Source organism: Vombatus ursinus, unplaced genomic scaffold (genome assembly GCF_900497805.2).
Source record: "Vombatus ursinus unplaced genomic scaffold, bare-nosed wombat genome assembly UNPS02014909.1, whole genome shotgun sequence".
NCBI classification, from domain to species: Eukaryota; Metazoa; Chordata; class Mammalia; order Diprotodontia; family Vombatidae; genus Vombatus; species Vombatus ursinus.
The window spans coordinates 7,860,786-7,877,516 of NW_020954687.1; the positions used below are offsets into that span (position 1 = coordinate 7,860,786).

The 16,731-nt window shown below is 35.9% G+C and overlaps 1 protein-coding gene across 1 annotated transcript in view; it reads left to right on the top strand.

Moving 5' to 3' along the window:
• LOC114029068 (potassium channel subfamily T member 2) overlaps window positions 1–16,731 on the top strand; it is a 207,213-nt gene that overhangs the window by 133,444 nt on the left and 57,038 nt on the right. The window contains exon 14 of the mRNA XM_027843419.1: window positions 11,244–11,355. Within this exon, the coding sequence (XP_027699220.1) occupies window positions 11,244–11,355 (112 nt within the window). The remainder of the gene's footprint in view (window positions 1–11,243; window positions 11,356–16,731) is intronic.

Here is a 16,731-nt window from a genome sequence, read left to right on the forward strand (position 1 = left end):
TTGAAAAGTCTTTGCACAAAGACAATGCAACCAAGATTAGGAGGGAAGCAGAAAACTGGGAAAGAATTTATACAACCAGTGTCTCTGTTAAGGGCCTAATTGCTAAAATATGTAGAGAACTAAGCCAAATTTATAAGAATGCAAGTCGTTCCCCAGTCGATAAATGGCCAAAGGATATGAACAGGCAGTTTTCAGATAAATTAAAGCTATCTATAGTCATATGAAAAAATGCTCTAAATCACTATTGATTAGAGACATGCAAATTAAAAGAACTCTGAGGTACCACATCACAGCTATCAGATTGGCTAACATGACAAAACAGGAAAATGATAAATGTTGGAGAAGATGTGGGAAAATTGTAACACTAATGCCTTGTTAGTGGAGTTGTGAACTGATCCAACGATTTTAGAGAGCTATTTGGAACTATGTCCAAAGGGCTATAAAAATATGCATACCTTTTGACCTAGCAATAGCACTTCTAAGACTATATCCCAAAGAGATCATAAAAGTGGAAAAAGGAGGGGCAGCTAGGTGGCGCAGTGGATAGAGCACCGGCCCTGAAGTCAGGAGGACCTGAGTTCAAATCTGACCTCAGACCAAACGCTTAACACTTACTAGCTGTGTGACCCTGGGGAAGTCACTTAACCCCAATTGCCTTTAAAAAAAAAAGCAAAAAAAATGGGAAAAGGACCTACATGTACAAAAATAGTTATAGTAGCTCTTTCTGTGGTGGCAAAGAATTGGAAATTGAGGGGATGCCCATCAATTGAGGAATGGCTGAAAAAGTTATGGTATATGAATGTAATGGAATATTATTATACTATAAGAAATGATGAGCAAGGAGACTTCAGAAAAACCTGGGAAGAATTGTATGGACTGATGATGAGTGAAGTGAGCAGAATCAGGAGAACGTTGTACACAGTACAGCCACATTGTGTGATGACTGACTTTGATGGACTTAGCTCTTCTCAGCAATGCAAGGATTTAAGACATCTCCAAAAGTCTCATGATGGAAAATTCTATCTACATCCAGAGAAAGAACTATGGAGTTTGAAGAAATATTAAATTGTAATATTTGCTTTTTTAAAAATTTTATTTTATTTCTTCTTTCTTGTAATTCCTCCTATTGGTTCTAATTCTTCTTTACAACATGACTAATATGAAAATATGTTTAATAGGAATGTCTGTTTAGAATCTCTATCAGATTGTATGCTGTGTTGAGGAGGTAGGGGGGGAAGGGAGGAGGAGAAAGTTAAAAACTCCAAAGCTTGTGAAAGTGATTGTTGAAAGCTAAACATAAATTAATTAATTAAAAAAAATATACAAATCTCAAGAATTACAAGTATCATCTTCCCGTGTAGGAATGTAAACAGTTTAACCTTATTGAGTAATGTTTTTTTTTTTCCTTTTCGTGTTTACCTTTTTATATCTCTCAAGTCTTTTATTTGAAGATTGAATTTTCTGTTCAGCTCTGGTTTTTTCATCAGGGATGATTGAAAGTTCCCTATTGCATTGTATGTCCATTTTTTTCCCTGAAAGATTATGCTCAGTTTTGCTGGGTTGTTGATTCTTGGTTGTAATCCAAACTTCTTTGCCTTCTGGAATATCATATTCTGAGGACTCCAATCCCTTAATATAGAAGCTGCTTAGTCCTGCATAATCCTGACTGTGTTCCCATGATATTTAAATTGTTTCTTTCTGGCTATTTGGAGTAATTTCTCCTTGACCTGATAATTCTAGAATTTGCCCACAATATTCCTTTTGAGTTTTCATTTTGGGATCTATTTCAGGAGGTAATAAGTTGATTTTTTCAATGCCTATTTTGCCCTCTGGTTATAAGACATCAGGGCAGTTTTCCTTGATAATTTCTTGAAATATGATTTCCAGTCTTATAATCTAGCCACTGCTCAGATTCCTAAAATCTAGCCACTGCTCTGATTCTTATAATCTAGCCAATAGCTTACTAATGTTCAGACTCCTTAAGAGTCTGCCCAACATGACTGATGTTCTAATAAACCTTGTCTTTGGCTGAAATAAAAAAGAAATATGCTATCCAGAATCTTTTTCTGATAATGCTTTCAGGTAATCCAATAATTATTAAATTATCTCTCCTGGATCTATTTTCCAGGTCAGTTGTTTTTCCAATGAGGTATTTAATATTTTCTTCTGTTTTTTTCATTCTTTTGGCTTTGTTTGACTGATTCTTGATGTCTCACAGAGTCATTAGCTTCCTCACGCCCAATTCTAATTCTTAGGGAATTATTTTCTTCAGTTAGCTTTTGTTCCATTTGGCCAGTTCTATATCTTAAGGAGTTGTTTTCTTCGGTCAATTTTTGTCCTTCCTTTTCCAAGCTGTTGACTTGCTCTTGCACACCTCTCATTTCTTTTCCCAATTTTTCTTCTATCTATCTTATTTGACTTTTAAACTGCTTCTTGAGCTCTTCCAAGAGGGCTTTTTTGGGCTTGAGACCAATTCATATTCCCTTTTGACATTTCAGATGTAGGTATATTGACAATGTTGTCCTCTGCTGAGTTTGTGTTTTGACCTTTCCAGTCACTATAAAACCTCAGTATGATCAATGTTCTTTTCTGCTTCTTGTTCGTGATGTTTGGCTATTTCATGTCTTTTAAAGTTGAGCTCTCCTGCTGGAGCACAAGAGGCACTGACCCCAGCTTTTTGTGCTATGTGCCAGGGACGCGGTCACTGGCTTTGTGTTCTGGGGCTTCAGATGCTGGCAGCTGGAGGTTGTAATTGTCTGACAGCTTACCTGGTGCAGAGCTGGCATCCTAGTGGTGGTATCTGTCATATGCTGAAGCCAGGTGGGGTTTTTCTGCATTTCCCCAGGGCTACAATGAATGATACTTGTTTGCCCTGGGCTGCGCTGAAGGATGACCCTACCGCCCTGCTTGGGGCTGAGCTGAAACACACAATAGTTCACTGAGCTGGGATCTGCCAGTTCCCTTGGCTGTGCTAAGGCACATGGGGGGTTGTGGTGTTGCCCTTTGCCTGTTCCACCACCTGGGGGTCAGGATCTCCTGCTGGTTTGCTGAGGTGGGCCTTGCTGCTGGCTTGCTGGGACACTTTGTGTCCTGGAACGTGCTCCCCTTTTACCCAAGCGAGATGAACCTTTTTTGTTGGTTCTCCAAGTCTCCTGGACTAAAACACTGCTCTGCTCTGTTTTCCCTCTGACTCCACTGTTCCACAATTTGTTCTGGGGTGCAATTTTATGGTTGTTTTAAGGTGAATATGGGATAGGGACAGTGATTTACTGCTTACTCCACCATTTTGGCTCCCAGAAATCCGACTATTGATGATTTTAGTTAAAAACAAAATTAACATCCAATTCTGTGGTACTTTCAGCACAGAAAAATCCCCACTTAAGTCACTTTTCTATAAAAGTATAAACTACTACAGAGTTATAATCCACAGATGATAGAATGGCTTTTAGAAATAATCTAGTTTAGCTCTTTCATTTTATAGTTTAATAACCTGCCTAGTGAATAGTGGAGTTGAGACTGGAACACAGGTCCCCTGATTCCATTTCTAGTGTTCTCTGAGAAGGGTATTGAACAGCTGAAGCATGTCCTAAGGAAGGATTTAAGCCATGGATATGGGGAAGATAACCAGACAGAGTTATCAAACCATTCCTAGTACAGAGAGTAAAGTTTAGTATTGGCATTATCAGCAGATTTATAGAAAAGAAGAACTCGATTATTATTTGTGGTGGTTAAACTGTAAGTCTCTGTGTCTACCATTTTGTTGTGGTTCTTGCTCAGCCGTTCAGTTGTGTCCAACTCTTTGTGACCCAGTAGACCGTAGCACACCAATACTGTCCATGGGGTTTTCTTAAGCAGAGATGCTAGAGTGGTTTGCCATTTCATATTCCACTGGATCAAGGCAAACAGAGATTAAGTGACTTGCCAAGGGTCACACAGCAAATAAGTGTCTGAGGCTGGATTTAACTTCAGATCTTCCTGACTCCAGGACCAGTGCTCTATCCGTGCAGCCACCTAGCTGCCTCCATGTTTACTATAGCACTTAACAAAACATTTTGTACACTTTTTAGTGGGGACCAGACATGAAATTTCATTGGCATTTCCAGGGAGGAACTCCTACTTCCAATGTACTTTGGTACCTGCTCTGTAACTTACAGTCTTAAAGAGTTTCCTAAAGCAGAAGTGTCAAAGTCCCATCCCATTGGTGACAAGTAGCTGGTAAAACTTTTTAGTACAGCCAGAACCAGATTCAAATATAATTGGAAAATTTTTATAATATAAAGTATAATAGAACATAAATAATGTTAATTTGTGCTTTTCTAAGCCAACATACAGCCTGCAGGAATCTATTTCTATTTGTGTTTGACACTGCTGGCCTGGAGTACTGAGAGGTTAAGTTGAAGTGCCTACAGGCACATAGATAGTATTTTCATCTATATCATCTTACTTGGTGAGCTTTTCAGTTACAGTAGATTAAACTATCATTTCAATGCTGATGAGGCCAAGATCTGTATTTCCAACCCTAGTCTCTCGACTAAGCTATAGTCCCACATCACACTATCTTTCTCGATCAAAGACTTGCCCAAGATCGTGTAGCTAATAAGCTTTTGAGGCCATATTGGAATTAAGGTCTTCCTGATTTCAGGTCCAGTGCTCTTTCTACTATTCCACCTCAATGGCATTTAAAATTTTTCATATCAACTGTGAAAGACTTAGCTACTCTGATCAGTACAATGATCCTTGACAATGTCAAAGGACCCATGATGAAAAATATTGTCCAGCTTCAAAGAGACAGAACTGACAAACAGTGAAGATTGAAGCATAATTTTTTTACTTTCTCTATTTTTATTTTGCAACATGGCTAATATGGAAATGTTTTGCCTTATTTCGTATGTATAATTTATATCATATTGTTTACCTTTTCAGTGGGTGTAGGAGTGATGGGAGGGAGGGAGGGAGAGAATTTGGAACTAAATTTTTAAATGTTAAATGTTAAATGTTAAATGAATCTTAAAAATAAAATTTAAAAAATTAAATTCTTCATAACCTGCTCCCTTCCTGCCTTTCTCTGCTTCTTACACTATTCCCTTCAATACACTCTATGAGCCAGCTATATTGACCTTTTTGGGGTTCCTATCACATGACAAACTATCTCTTGACTTTTTGTCTTTGTACTGACTATTCCCTGTACCTGAAATGTTCTCCCTCTTCCCCTCCATCTCTTAGTTCCCTTGACTTCCTTCGAGTCTTTTCTCAATTTCCACCTTTTGCAGGAAGCCTTTCCCAGTCCCCTCATCTCTGAATTAGTGTTGACTTTCCCACTAAGATTTCCTTCCATCTATTTTCTCTCTCTCTTTATATATATATATATATATATATATATATATATATATATATATAAATGTGTGTATACATACATATATAGTTTATGTACCTATCTATCCTATATATATATATATATATATATATATATATATATATATGTGTGTGTGTGTGTGTGTGTGTGGTATATGTACCTAAGCATTTACATATCATCTCCTCAATTAGAATAGATGCTTCTTGAGGTCAAGGATTATTTTTTAACTTTTCTTTGTATCCCCAGAAAAGTTACTGACATCCTCTTTCTGTGGTTTGACTGCTTGGGTTCCTGAGCCCTTTAGGGAATAAGGAGCTTTTCCAGTCAATGGGAACACTCTGCTGTTGAAATTGTTACCACCGCTACTCCTGCATCTTTTACCTTATTTCTCTTTAAAAAGAAAACAAAAAGAATACTTGATTGCTAAAGGAGGCAGTAGAAAGCTAAACAAACAAACAAAAATATTCTTCTGAAAATCTATTCTTGACAGTGTTGTTAGGTGATTTTCAGTCATGCCTGAGGCTTCATGATCACATTTGGGGTTTTCTTGGTGAAGATAATTGAGTGGTTTGCCATTTCCTTATCTTTCTCATTTTATAGACAAGGAAACTGATGTGATTAAGTGACTTGCCCAATGACATATAGCTGCTGTCTGGGACCAGATTCTAGCCACTGCCCCACCTAACTTTCCCCTTCCCCAAGCAAACAATCAAATGACATTTATTAATAACTAGCACAAAAAACAAAAAGCTTAGTAAATGTCTTTTGAAAGTTTGATTCAGTCAAAGGAATAATTACAGGTCTGGTGTCACTTGTTTACCTTCAAATCCTAGCTTCCCCTCCAAATATACCCCTTTTTTTTCTTCCTTCAGTAGAGTGTACCAGAAGTAACGAAGGAAAAGAAAATGAGGGGGGTGGGTGGGGTTGAGGAAGTTCAGCAAAACCAACCAATCTATTCAAATGTCTGACATTCTAGTAAGTATTCTACATCAATTTACCACCACTTACTCAAAGAGCCACAGATAGGTGTCTTCTTCTTATCTCTGTTTTTTGGGACCAAGATGGTTAAATGTCAATTATTTTGTGGTTGTCATTTCTGTTTCCATTACTATATTGTTGTCATGGTTCCAATACTTACTTCACATCTGTTCACATAAGTTTATTCATACCTCTTCATTCATTATATTCATTGTTTCTTACCGTATATCAATGTTTGATGACCTTCATATACTGCAATTTATTTAGCAATTCTCTAATCAATATGAATCTCTTTTTTTGGTTCTTTTCTACCAGAAAAATGCTACTATACATATTTTGGTGCGTGTAGGTCCTTTCTTGGGACATATACCTAGCAGTGGAATATCTGGGTCAAAGGATACAGACATTTTAGTCAGTCTCTTTGAATAATTCCAAATTGCTTTGTAGGATGGTTGGACCAATTCATAGCTCTACAAATAATTAATTAAGATGCTTATCTTTGCACAATCTCTTCAACATTGACTATTCTCATCTTTTGTTATTTTTGACAACTTGTTCAATATGAGGTAAAACTTCAATTTTATTTTAATTTGTATTTCTTTCATTGTTAATGTTTTGGAATGTTCCTTCCTATGCTTGACATTAATTTGCAATCATTCATTATTTGTTTGTTTGTTTTGGCTAGGCAGTGGGGTTAAGTGACTTGCCCACAGTCACACAGCTAGTAAGTGTTATGAGTCTGAGGCCTGATTTGAACTCAGCTCTTCCTGACTCTAGGGCCAGTGCTCTATCCACTGAGCCACCGAGCTGCCCCTGCAATCATTCTTTTGGGAAGGAATTGTTCATATGCTTTATTTATCTATCATGGAATGGCTTTTGGTCTCACATATTTATAGTTTTCTTTTTTATATCTTGGATGTTGCATTGTTATCAGAAATATTTGATACAGATATTTTTCTGAGGCAATTATTTCCTTTCTTGTTACATTATTTTTGCTCATGCAATGGCTTTTCACTTTCTTATAATTGAAATTATCTATTGTATGTTTTGTATTTGTCTTCATCCCTTGTTTGCCTGAGAATTTATCCTTTAGTTATAGCTTTGGAAGATATATAATCGAGTTTTTTTCTCATTTTTTTACAGGTATGGTCTTTAATGTTCAGGTCATATATGCATTTAGGGTTTATTGTAGTGAATGGTATAAGAGCTAATTTTTTTTTTCAGTAGTACTTTATGAATTCTGGTTTGTTTGGGCTCCCTGCGTCCTGTGGCAGTGGCCTGGAACTCAAATTATATGGTTGTTAAAATTGCATTAAAATGCATTTAAATTTCTAGTAAAACTATATTTTTCTACACAAAAGCATGTGAATCAGATTGTGCAATTATAAAACCTCTCATTTACTTAGTCTCCAAGCTTTTAAATGACTTTCCTAAACTTAGGGACAAAGAGTTATGTTGTATGTCTTCTGAGTATAAAGTCTACAAGTAATCTGATAATACTACTCAAACTATAATATTTATATCTCTCTTCTATTCTGTCTCACTAATCCATGTGCTCAAAGTCTACCTTCATGAGGTGACCTTGATGAATGCCTAAAATGCCCTTTCTTTTCAATTTGCATAAACCGAACAAAATTATTATCCTGTCTGCACTATACACTTCTCCATTATCAACTCAGACCACATTGCATTGTCACCAAGAAAACTATTCTCATTCATTCTCTCTCTCTTTCATCTCTCTATAATTTTATATGTCTACACGTCCATAATTTATGGATATATAGATATATATATATACTGACATTTATCTTACTCTCTTTTGTTAAAAAAAAAGTTTCATACATGTATGACTGGTTTTTCTTCCAAATGACACTATCAGATCCTTATAGATGTGGGGTCCAAAATTGTCCAATTCTACAATAAAAGAAGCTGAGGCAGAGCTCTGAGCCAATAGTACTTTATGAAAGGGTCCATGGCCCCCTCTAATGAAGTGGACTTCAGATTTTCCTCATGATCTAAAATGTTCTTTTTCTCCAGTGCCTGAGTTTTATAGTACTTGATACCCAAACACAAGAAGAGGCAAAGTAAAATACAAAGTCTCATAGGGTGATAAACCTTGATTTTGACCCTCCAGAAGGGCAAGAAACGATGTATCAGCAGAGCTGGTCATAGGATGGACAAGGCAGGTGTAATCTCCTCTAAGTGATCATAAGATGGGCCCCTCCTCATGTTGAGTAAGGGAGAGTGGTCTGGAGGCACAAAAATAAGGTGGGGGACTTTACATATCATGTCAAGACATTCCACCCACACTAGGTTTGGTCACATATTCATCATTCAAAAGAGTGGAGGTTCTCTAGTCAACATTCTTGTGGTTAGGCAAGTGAACTTTATAACAGGTTAGTGAACTGTGAATTATAGCTTAACAAACTAGTGAACTTCTACCATGTAGTTTGAAGTTTGGGGCCTATTATAAGACAGAATCTGTCTTATCTAATTATACTTAAATATGACATATGTAAAAGATACATTAATATATGTAATTCCTATACTAATATTAATTGACTAGATTGACTGTATTAATAGATAAGCATATCACTAATAATCACTAACTCTATGGAATCACACTAAACTAATTAACACTGATTGGAATGAGATAGGGGCACAATAAATCATTCCTCTCATACTGAAGATTGACTTCATAGTAAGTATTCAATAATTACTAGTATGAATATAATCTTTTCAAACATTATTTCTCCTATCTTCATCAAACCCTTCTATCTTCATCTTTTATACCAGAAACCCAATATCATGCAAAACAAACAAACAAACAAATGAAAAACCTTTCCTACCATAAAAATGGAATGGAAATATGGGATTGGCTTTTGGTAGTTGTGGCATAATATGGCAGCAGCAGCATGGTATAGTAGGAAAAGCACAGTCTTGAAATTTATGACCTAGATTTAAATCTTTGCCATTATGGGAAAATCACTTAATCTTATCACTTATCTAAGCCTCACTTCCCTCATCAGTTAAATGAGTATAAAAATGACTTATACTATCTACCTCAGCTCAAAGTTGTTATGAGAAATGTGTTTTGTATTTAAAGCATGTTATCAATATGGGTTATTATCATAGAGTTGTAGTTATATTTGCAGAAAGCTACTGGGTTCAAAGTATTTTTGTACCCTGACATATATAGCATGCTCACAATTAGTTTGCTTGCATATTTGTTATTGATGGGTACTCTGAAAGAAGGTAGCAGTTTTATAATGGCCTTAGGTAGAACTGGGTGCTCTACAGTCCTCCTTCCATTGACATGTCCTGAATCCCAACGAGGTGAGGTCTTTTGCTGGGGGTCTGAGATACACAAATTAGGATTCCTGATAAAGTAAAAGCACCTGCTTCCTTGTTAGGATTTTTCACTTAAATAAATTTTTTAGACAAAGTATTATTTACATGTGACTGGTCTTGAGATCAACTCAGTCCAGATTATGTGTGCTTCATAAAGTCTTTGCTGGGGGTCTAAGTACCAAGGATACTCTCAAACTCAGAAAATTCACTGAGACAGGGAAAAACTGTAATGTCTGCCAACTACAGTAATGGGGAGTTTCTAAGACATTATCTATGAGGTTTCTTCCTCATGTCTCAAAGGCATTTTCCATGGGCAAAGCCACATGTTCTATAGCTACTTCCATAATAAGCCTTTGGAAGGGGATTCTGTTTGTGACTGCCAGACCATTTCAACTACAATAGCCTTAAAACCATTCAGTTGGGAACCTCTATTATGCACCTTTCATTTAAATTTGGTGTTCTTCTTGTGCATGACATTTTTCTTGATGCTCACTGTCTCATAAATGGTAACCTTTCAGGTCTTGTCTTTACCAACTCAAAGGTTTATAAATAAGGTAACCAAGGCAATTTAATACCTTCTTTCCCTCAGAGCCTTAGGTAGGGTAGAACACAGTGTTCTAAAAGTCTTTTCAGAGAGCTTTAATCCTATTCTTCCATTGAGTGGAAAAAGGTGGGATTAGGGGGAATAATAGCTTAATGTAAATGAATAGAATTTAAACATTTTATGTGGAAAATGTGTGTATATACATGGAGTATATATTTTATGTGGCATATATATGTAAGTAATAAATATTTCTGAACTTAAATAAATATTACATTGATGATATTTTAAAAATAAAATGTACTATTTACTGTTTGCTATTGCAATTACTATGGCAAACTCTTAATAAATTGAAGCTACTTTTACATAAGATAGTTGATTGAAGCAACAATGCATATGAAGAGAAGACTTGGAGATTGAGGTATAAAGAATCATAGATTTACAGATAGAAGGAGCTTAGAGATCTCTGCCCCTACTTGAGTGTGTTATGACAAGATTTTACATATAAAATTACATGCTGCCTAGGAAAGAGAGCTATAGGACATCAGAAATCTTAGCTAAGAAGCCCATTATATGCAAATTATGTCAATCAGTATATTCATCCTGTAAATTTCCATTTTAATACTTTTCATCACGAGAAATATAATCTACAACTACTTATAATCACCTTAAAACTTCTTAAATCAGCCTTACAGGTTTCTCTTACTTTACTATTCTGTGAATTTAAAGAAAAAGTCTAATAAAAGTCCAATTACTAAACATAGTTTCCTTATTGTGCTAAAATGTTGGATTATCTCTTCTTTAGAAAAATGCAACATTTGTTCTCTTCACAATACATATGAAGAATTTCACAAAGAATTGCTTACAATTATCACTGTGGAGTTTTTTGTTTTTGTTTTTAAATGCCCTAAGCTAGGAATCACACATAATTATATATATTTTAAATGATGCCATTTAAAATGTACTAATGCTGGATTATGATTGCTGTAAGTATAACTATGATGTTTCTTTAAAATTCAGGTTGTTCTCAAGTCTAAGTATTATCACAGAACTCACTCATCCAGCCAACATGAGATTTATGCAATTCCGGGCCAAAGACTGTTACTCTCTTGCTCTTTCCAAACTGGAAAAGGTGAGATTAAGTGTTATTATTTGAAAGTGTGGTTTAGCCAATTTGCTTCACAGTTGAATTGAAGAACTAAATATTTTTCAATGTTTTCCCCTCTTCAAAGCAAAGTTCTCTACTGTTAGGAATGGAATGGTACATAGTTTTAAGAATTAATGTTTCTCCTGAACATAGACTTTTCTGAATTTTCTTGATACAGCTTCTAATTTATAGTATTGCCTATGTGGTTTAGAAATAGCTTCCTTACTTAAAAAAAATGAGAATCCATAAATATTAGCCATTTAAAGCATTATTAAATAATAAATAAAAGAATAGTTCTGGAATGTAAGTTTCTTGAGGGCAAGGATTTATTCTTTGTATTCCCAGTGCTTATCATTGTTCCTTAAATATAGTAGTCATTTAATAAAAGTTTGTTGAATCAAATTTTTAATTAATTTTTTAAAATCTGCATGTTATAAAATACATATATTTCATTAAATTTGAGATTAGAAAAAATATGACAAAATACATATTGATGATATAATGTACTGAACAGTTCAATGCTTTCAAATAATTTCATATATATGGTGTCACATTAATGGATAGAACAATATCCTCAGAAAGTTATAAATGACTTATCCAATGTCATTTGATTAACAAACAGTAAATTCAGTATTAGAACTCAAATATTGTGACCCTCAATCTGTACTCTTCATCATACAAAAGTCATTGCATGACCAATTTTGGAGGACTAACAACAACAACAATAAAGCATATAAATTGATAATAGTAATAACTGTCCAGTTCAGTGTCTGGAAGAAAAATGAGAATCCATAAATATTAGCCATTTAAAGCATTATTGAATAATAAATAAAGGAATAGTTCTGGAATGTAAATTTCTTGAGGGCAAGGATTTATCAGACTAATCCCATCAGATAAGGATCACTACAATTTAGGAGCTGAGGTGGTTTTTTTTAACCCACCTCATTAAAATGCTACCAATCAGGATTTTAATGATGTAATGTCAGGCCAATCAGAAGAAGACACACTTATGGTGCTCCGGATTTTGTGCTATCATTTTATAAAACTAAATTGCCTTCCTTTCTTATGGTCTTTTAGCTTAATTGAAGTAGTCATTTTGACTCACTTTGTTAACACATTAGCTTACTCTGTTAAACCTATAAAGTTTGGAAATCTGAACCTTATTTTACTACCTTTATTAATTCCCTCTTTCATGCTTGGAACTCAATTTCCTCCTTTCCTGTCTTCTTCTCCTCTCTTCTCTCCTTCTTCTGTCCACAAGGGTATCATACCCTTACCCGTGGATGCTCTGCCCAAAGGACTGTAAATTTTGATCACTGAAACCTCACCAGAATGGGAGGAAAGATCTTAGCTTAAAGAGGCTAAGATCTCCCACTACCTCTGGTGCCATTTCCAATTGCTCTGAACCAGATGGCTCCAGAGGAGAAAGTGAGGCTGATGATTGTACAGCCCTGCCTCACTTAAATCCAATTCACTTGTAAGTCATGGCATCACTTTCCTGGTGTCATGGCCCTCTTTGAGAAGAGAAGGAAGAATAAACAACAAACATACAAAGTGGTTGATGGTCTCCTCACTGTTGGGGTAGCCATCTCAGTATTGTCTGTTCTAATTATTTCTTAATGTTTTTCTACATTAAAAAAAAATCATTAGTGGCAGATATTTTTTCCAAACTTTTTCTTGACTCTCCAGACATCAGAAAAAGGAATTTTATGCTAGATAAAACCATAGAGAAATTTAGAAAAGAGAGACTCCCCAATAAGGCAATATCCTTTATTAATTGACAATAGAAAACTTGAATACTTAGAGTTCTCATTCAGGGTCCCCTCACCAACAGAGTATATGAGCCTGAAGAAAGAGCACAATGCAACTTGTAGGCTTCTTTTTAGGTTTGACCTAATTGTAGGGATATTCTGCTATTTCAATGATTGTCCACAAACATCTACTCTGCGTCATTCAAGAAGCAGTAAATGTTGATTCTGCCCAGGCATGTGAAGTAAAGGAAGATTATAAAGGAAGTATGCTGAGTGCTGAATTTTAGCTACTTTTGATTGAGGTTCAGTCCTAGAGCTAATTATGGCCCAAGACTGAAGATGTTCTGCCTCTTAATTCACCTACCCTCTTCACCTTACAAGAAGCAAAATATTGACTATGCCTAGCCCTGTGAAGGATGGGAGAAAGCAGGAAAGAAGGGAATCAGGAGGTATGTCAGTGATGGGAGAACTATTTTGAATCAGGGCTAAAGGGATGGAAACTCAGCTAGGATCAGGTTTTTCCCTCCAGGGGTTACTCAGAGCTTAGAGTCATATTGGTGAACCCTACCAAAACACTCTTGTAGCCCAGCTTTGGGGGAGGAGCATTCTGTTCACCAATAGAAAAAGGGGAGCCTGAAAATGAGTGAAGATATAATAAAAAAGTAAATGAAAAGGCTTATCCAAAAAGATACAAAGCCTATGTATAAGGGGATAATTCAACAGAGCAGATACTAAATAATATAAAGAAGAAGAAAAACATCAAAGAGAATACAAAGCTTTCAGGAAAGACACCTTTGCTACATGTGCAAATTCATGTCACAAAGTTTTTATGGAGATTAAAAAGTAGCCATATGGGCCAATAGTTAGAGATACCATCTCAATCACTTATTTTTTCAAACTAATAATTCTAAGCATTTAGTTTTTCCCCCTCTTTGAGATAATTTATGAATTGTACTTTTAAGATCCCTAAAAATGCGTTGTCTTCAGAACAGACTTCCCTTTATACTGAACTAGCCCAGTTTCTTTTCCTTTTTTCTTTGGTGTTATTTCTAGTATTTAGTATCAATGGCAATTGTGATGTTAAAGCTAGTCCAAATGCAGTGACTCTATACTTAAGATAGAAAAGTTTGTTAAGAAATCTTGATGAAGCTTTCAATATTTTAGTTTGTTATCTTTCCAGTTTTACCCTTACATGCTCTCTTGAAAATCTGACACTATTAGATCCTTTTCCAAACCTTTTATAAACTTCCTTCCCCCCTCCATTATTTCTCACTGGTTTAGGAGGCAATATTTCTCACAATCTTCTCCCATCTTCTGATAAATTTTCTGAGTAACTTTGTATTCTCAATTGGTTTGGCCCCTGGCTATGGTATCTCTTTACGTGTCAAGAAGACCAAATGTTTTCTTGTGAATAGAATTTACAGTGTGTGTGTGTGTGTGTGTGTGTGTGTGTTGATTGAAAGTGAAAAATCACATTAACTGTGATGGACTAAGAAGTGTTCGTTGTTTGACACTACCTACAAGGTTAAAAGATAGTGGGCCAGATTTCTTTGGATAGCAAACCAAACATCCTTGAAAGAGATCTTGGTGATATAAAGATACAAGACCAGACTTCCTTGTATCTGCTCATATTCTCCAAGGATAGCAGATTTCCTTGAGGCAAGAATAGAACACTGATTAGAAAAATTGTGGGGTGTTTGTGACCCCTAAAATTATCAAATCAGAGACTTTTTCTTAAGAAAGTCAAAAAGGAGTTTTATTGCTTTCTCATGAAAAAGGACACACCCAGCATTTGCTCAAGATGGCTCCAGCCAGGGTGTAGAGGGAGTGTAGCTCAAAGTCAGTTTATGTAGAACTCCCACCCTCCCATTAGCTCCTCTTCCCATTGGCTGGGCTTCAGAGCTCACAGTCGTAGCATGGAAACTTTTCCCCAGCAACAAGGTTTGCAAAAAGTTGTGAAACAAGGAACTGTTGGTTCAGCAGGAAAGTAAGAAAAAAAAAAAGGATGGGAGAGCCGGAAAGCCGGGACAAACAAGATACTTTCAGGGACGTCACCTGATGTACTCCTTATCTTGTTTACATATTTGTGTAAACCAATAAACCCAGAAATCAATTACTCAATAACCTAATCTCTCCCTGTCCTGTTTTCTTATCAATTCTGTTAGCATTATCAAACTGTTAGCATTCCTCACAATTCCCCCCATTTTTTCTTTAATAAGGATTTGGTTCCCACACCTTCCCAATTTCCTTATCCTCTAATTTCGTTAACATGATTTTGAATTCTCCATCACTGTGGAAAGTCTCATTGGTACTTTCAATCATCATCTTTATATTGCCAGAGCCTGCCCTCTGAACTCCCATTGTGGGTCCTACTGGGATAATCTTTAGTGAGATTATCAATCATTGACTAGTCCCTTATTGCATGGAACTATACAACATCCTACAGCAGTTAATATTCTAACCATCCCTTTAATTAATTATCTATCTAAGAGTTCTCTGCCAACTCAGCTAAAGTGGTTAAACCTTGCAATGCCTTAGTGATGGTTCTATCTGGGGCTGTGCTACTGGGCAACATTTCATCAGGGGATTTTGGGGACTTAAAATAATATGGGAGAAAGTGAACGACACGTTGACATATTAAAAAGGGGTCAGTCCCCTTATTAAGTACAGATACAGAGACCCAAAAGTAATGATAAATTGTCTGTTTAAAGCTTCAAAAGTCTCTTCTCATACAACTGTCTGACATTCTGGACATCATCTGGTGAAGTCCTCTGGTCCAAGTGCCATTCAAACAGTGTACAACAGACTCGCCTCCCGCAGAGATCCTCCTTCTTGTGTCCTCTCTCTCCTACAAGGTTGATCTTAACACAATTTTAAATTATCTTGCCAATAACCAGGGTAAATAATGAAAGTTAACTCAACTCCCATGTCTCCACTATTACAAAGTCAAAATTGGAACCTTGGCCAATTGTCATATTTTAAGAAACTCAAATTAGAAAAATTAGAACATAGCCTTACACTCTGAATTACTTCTAGTTCCATACCTTGCATTAGTTCATTATTCATTCCTATTCATATTCCCCATCAGGAGGATGAGATTCCACTAAGGAATTACTAACACACTCCAATATATAGTAGTTAATTTAAAACCAGTGCATATCAAATACTAAAACAGTCCCAACTTCTGGTCATGTACAAATAAATAATCCTTAATTAAAATGCATGCTTCTTTCAAGGCATTTACAAGATGTCACAAGCTATTCCTCTTTTAACATTAATTTGTAACAAACTGAGACAATTTTAACATTAACTAAGTATTAACTAAGAAACAGAATAATATCCTACTTCCACAATCTCATGCTCTGATTATCCCCTAATGATGGGGTATGGGTCCAAGCTGAGACTCTTGCCCCTTGCCCCAGAAGGAATCTGGCTCCCATCCTTCCATGGGCCCCAACTCCTAATCTTCCTTTGAAAGCCCTAGCCCCACCTTCTGATCTTATTCAGAGGCCTTTCAAACTTCTTCCTTCCAGTACCCTTCATTATCCATTCACATTGTCTATTCAATCTCTCAGACATTCCAATCAGAATTCTCTCCTAGACCCCTTTC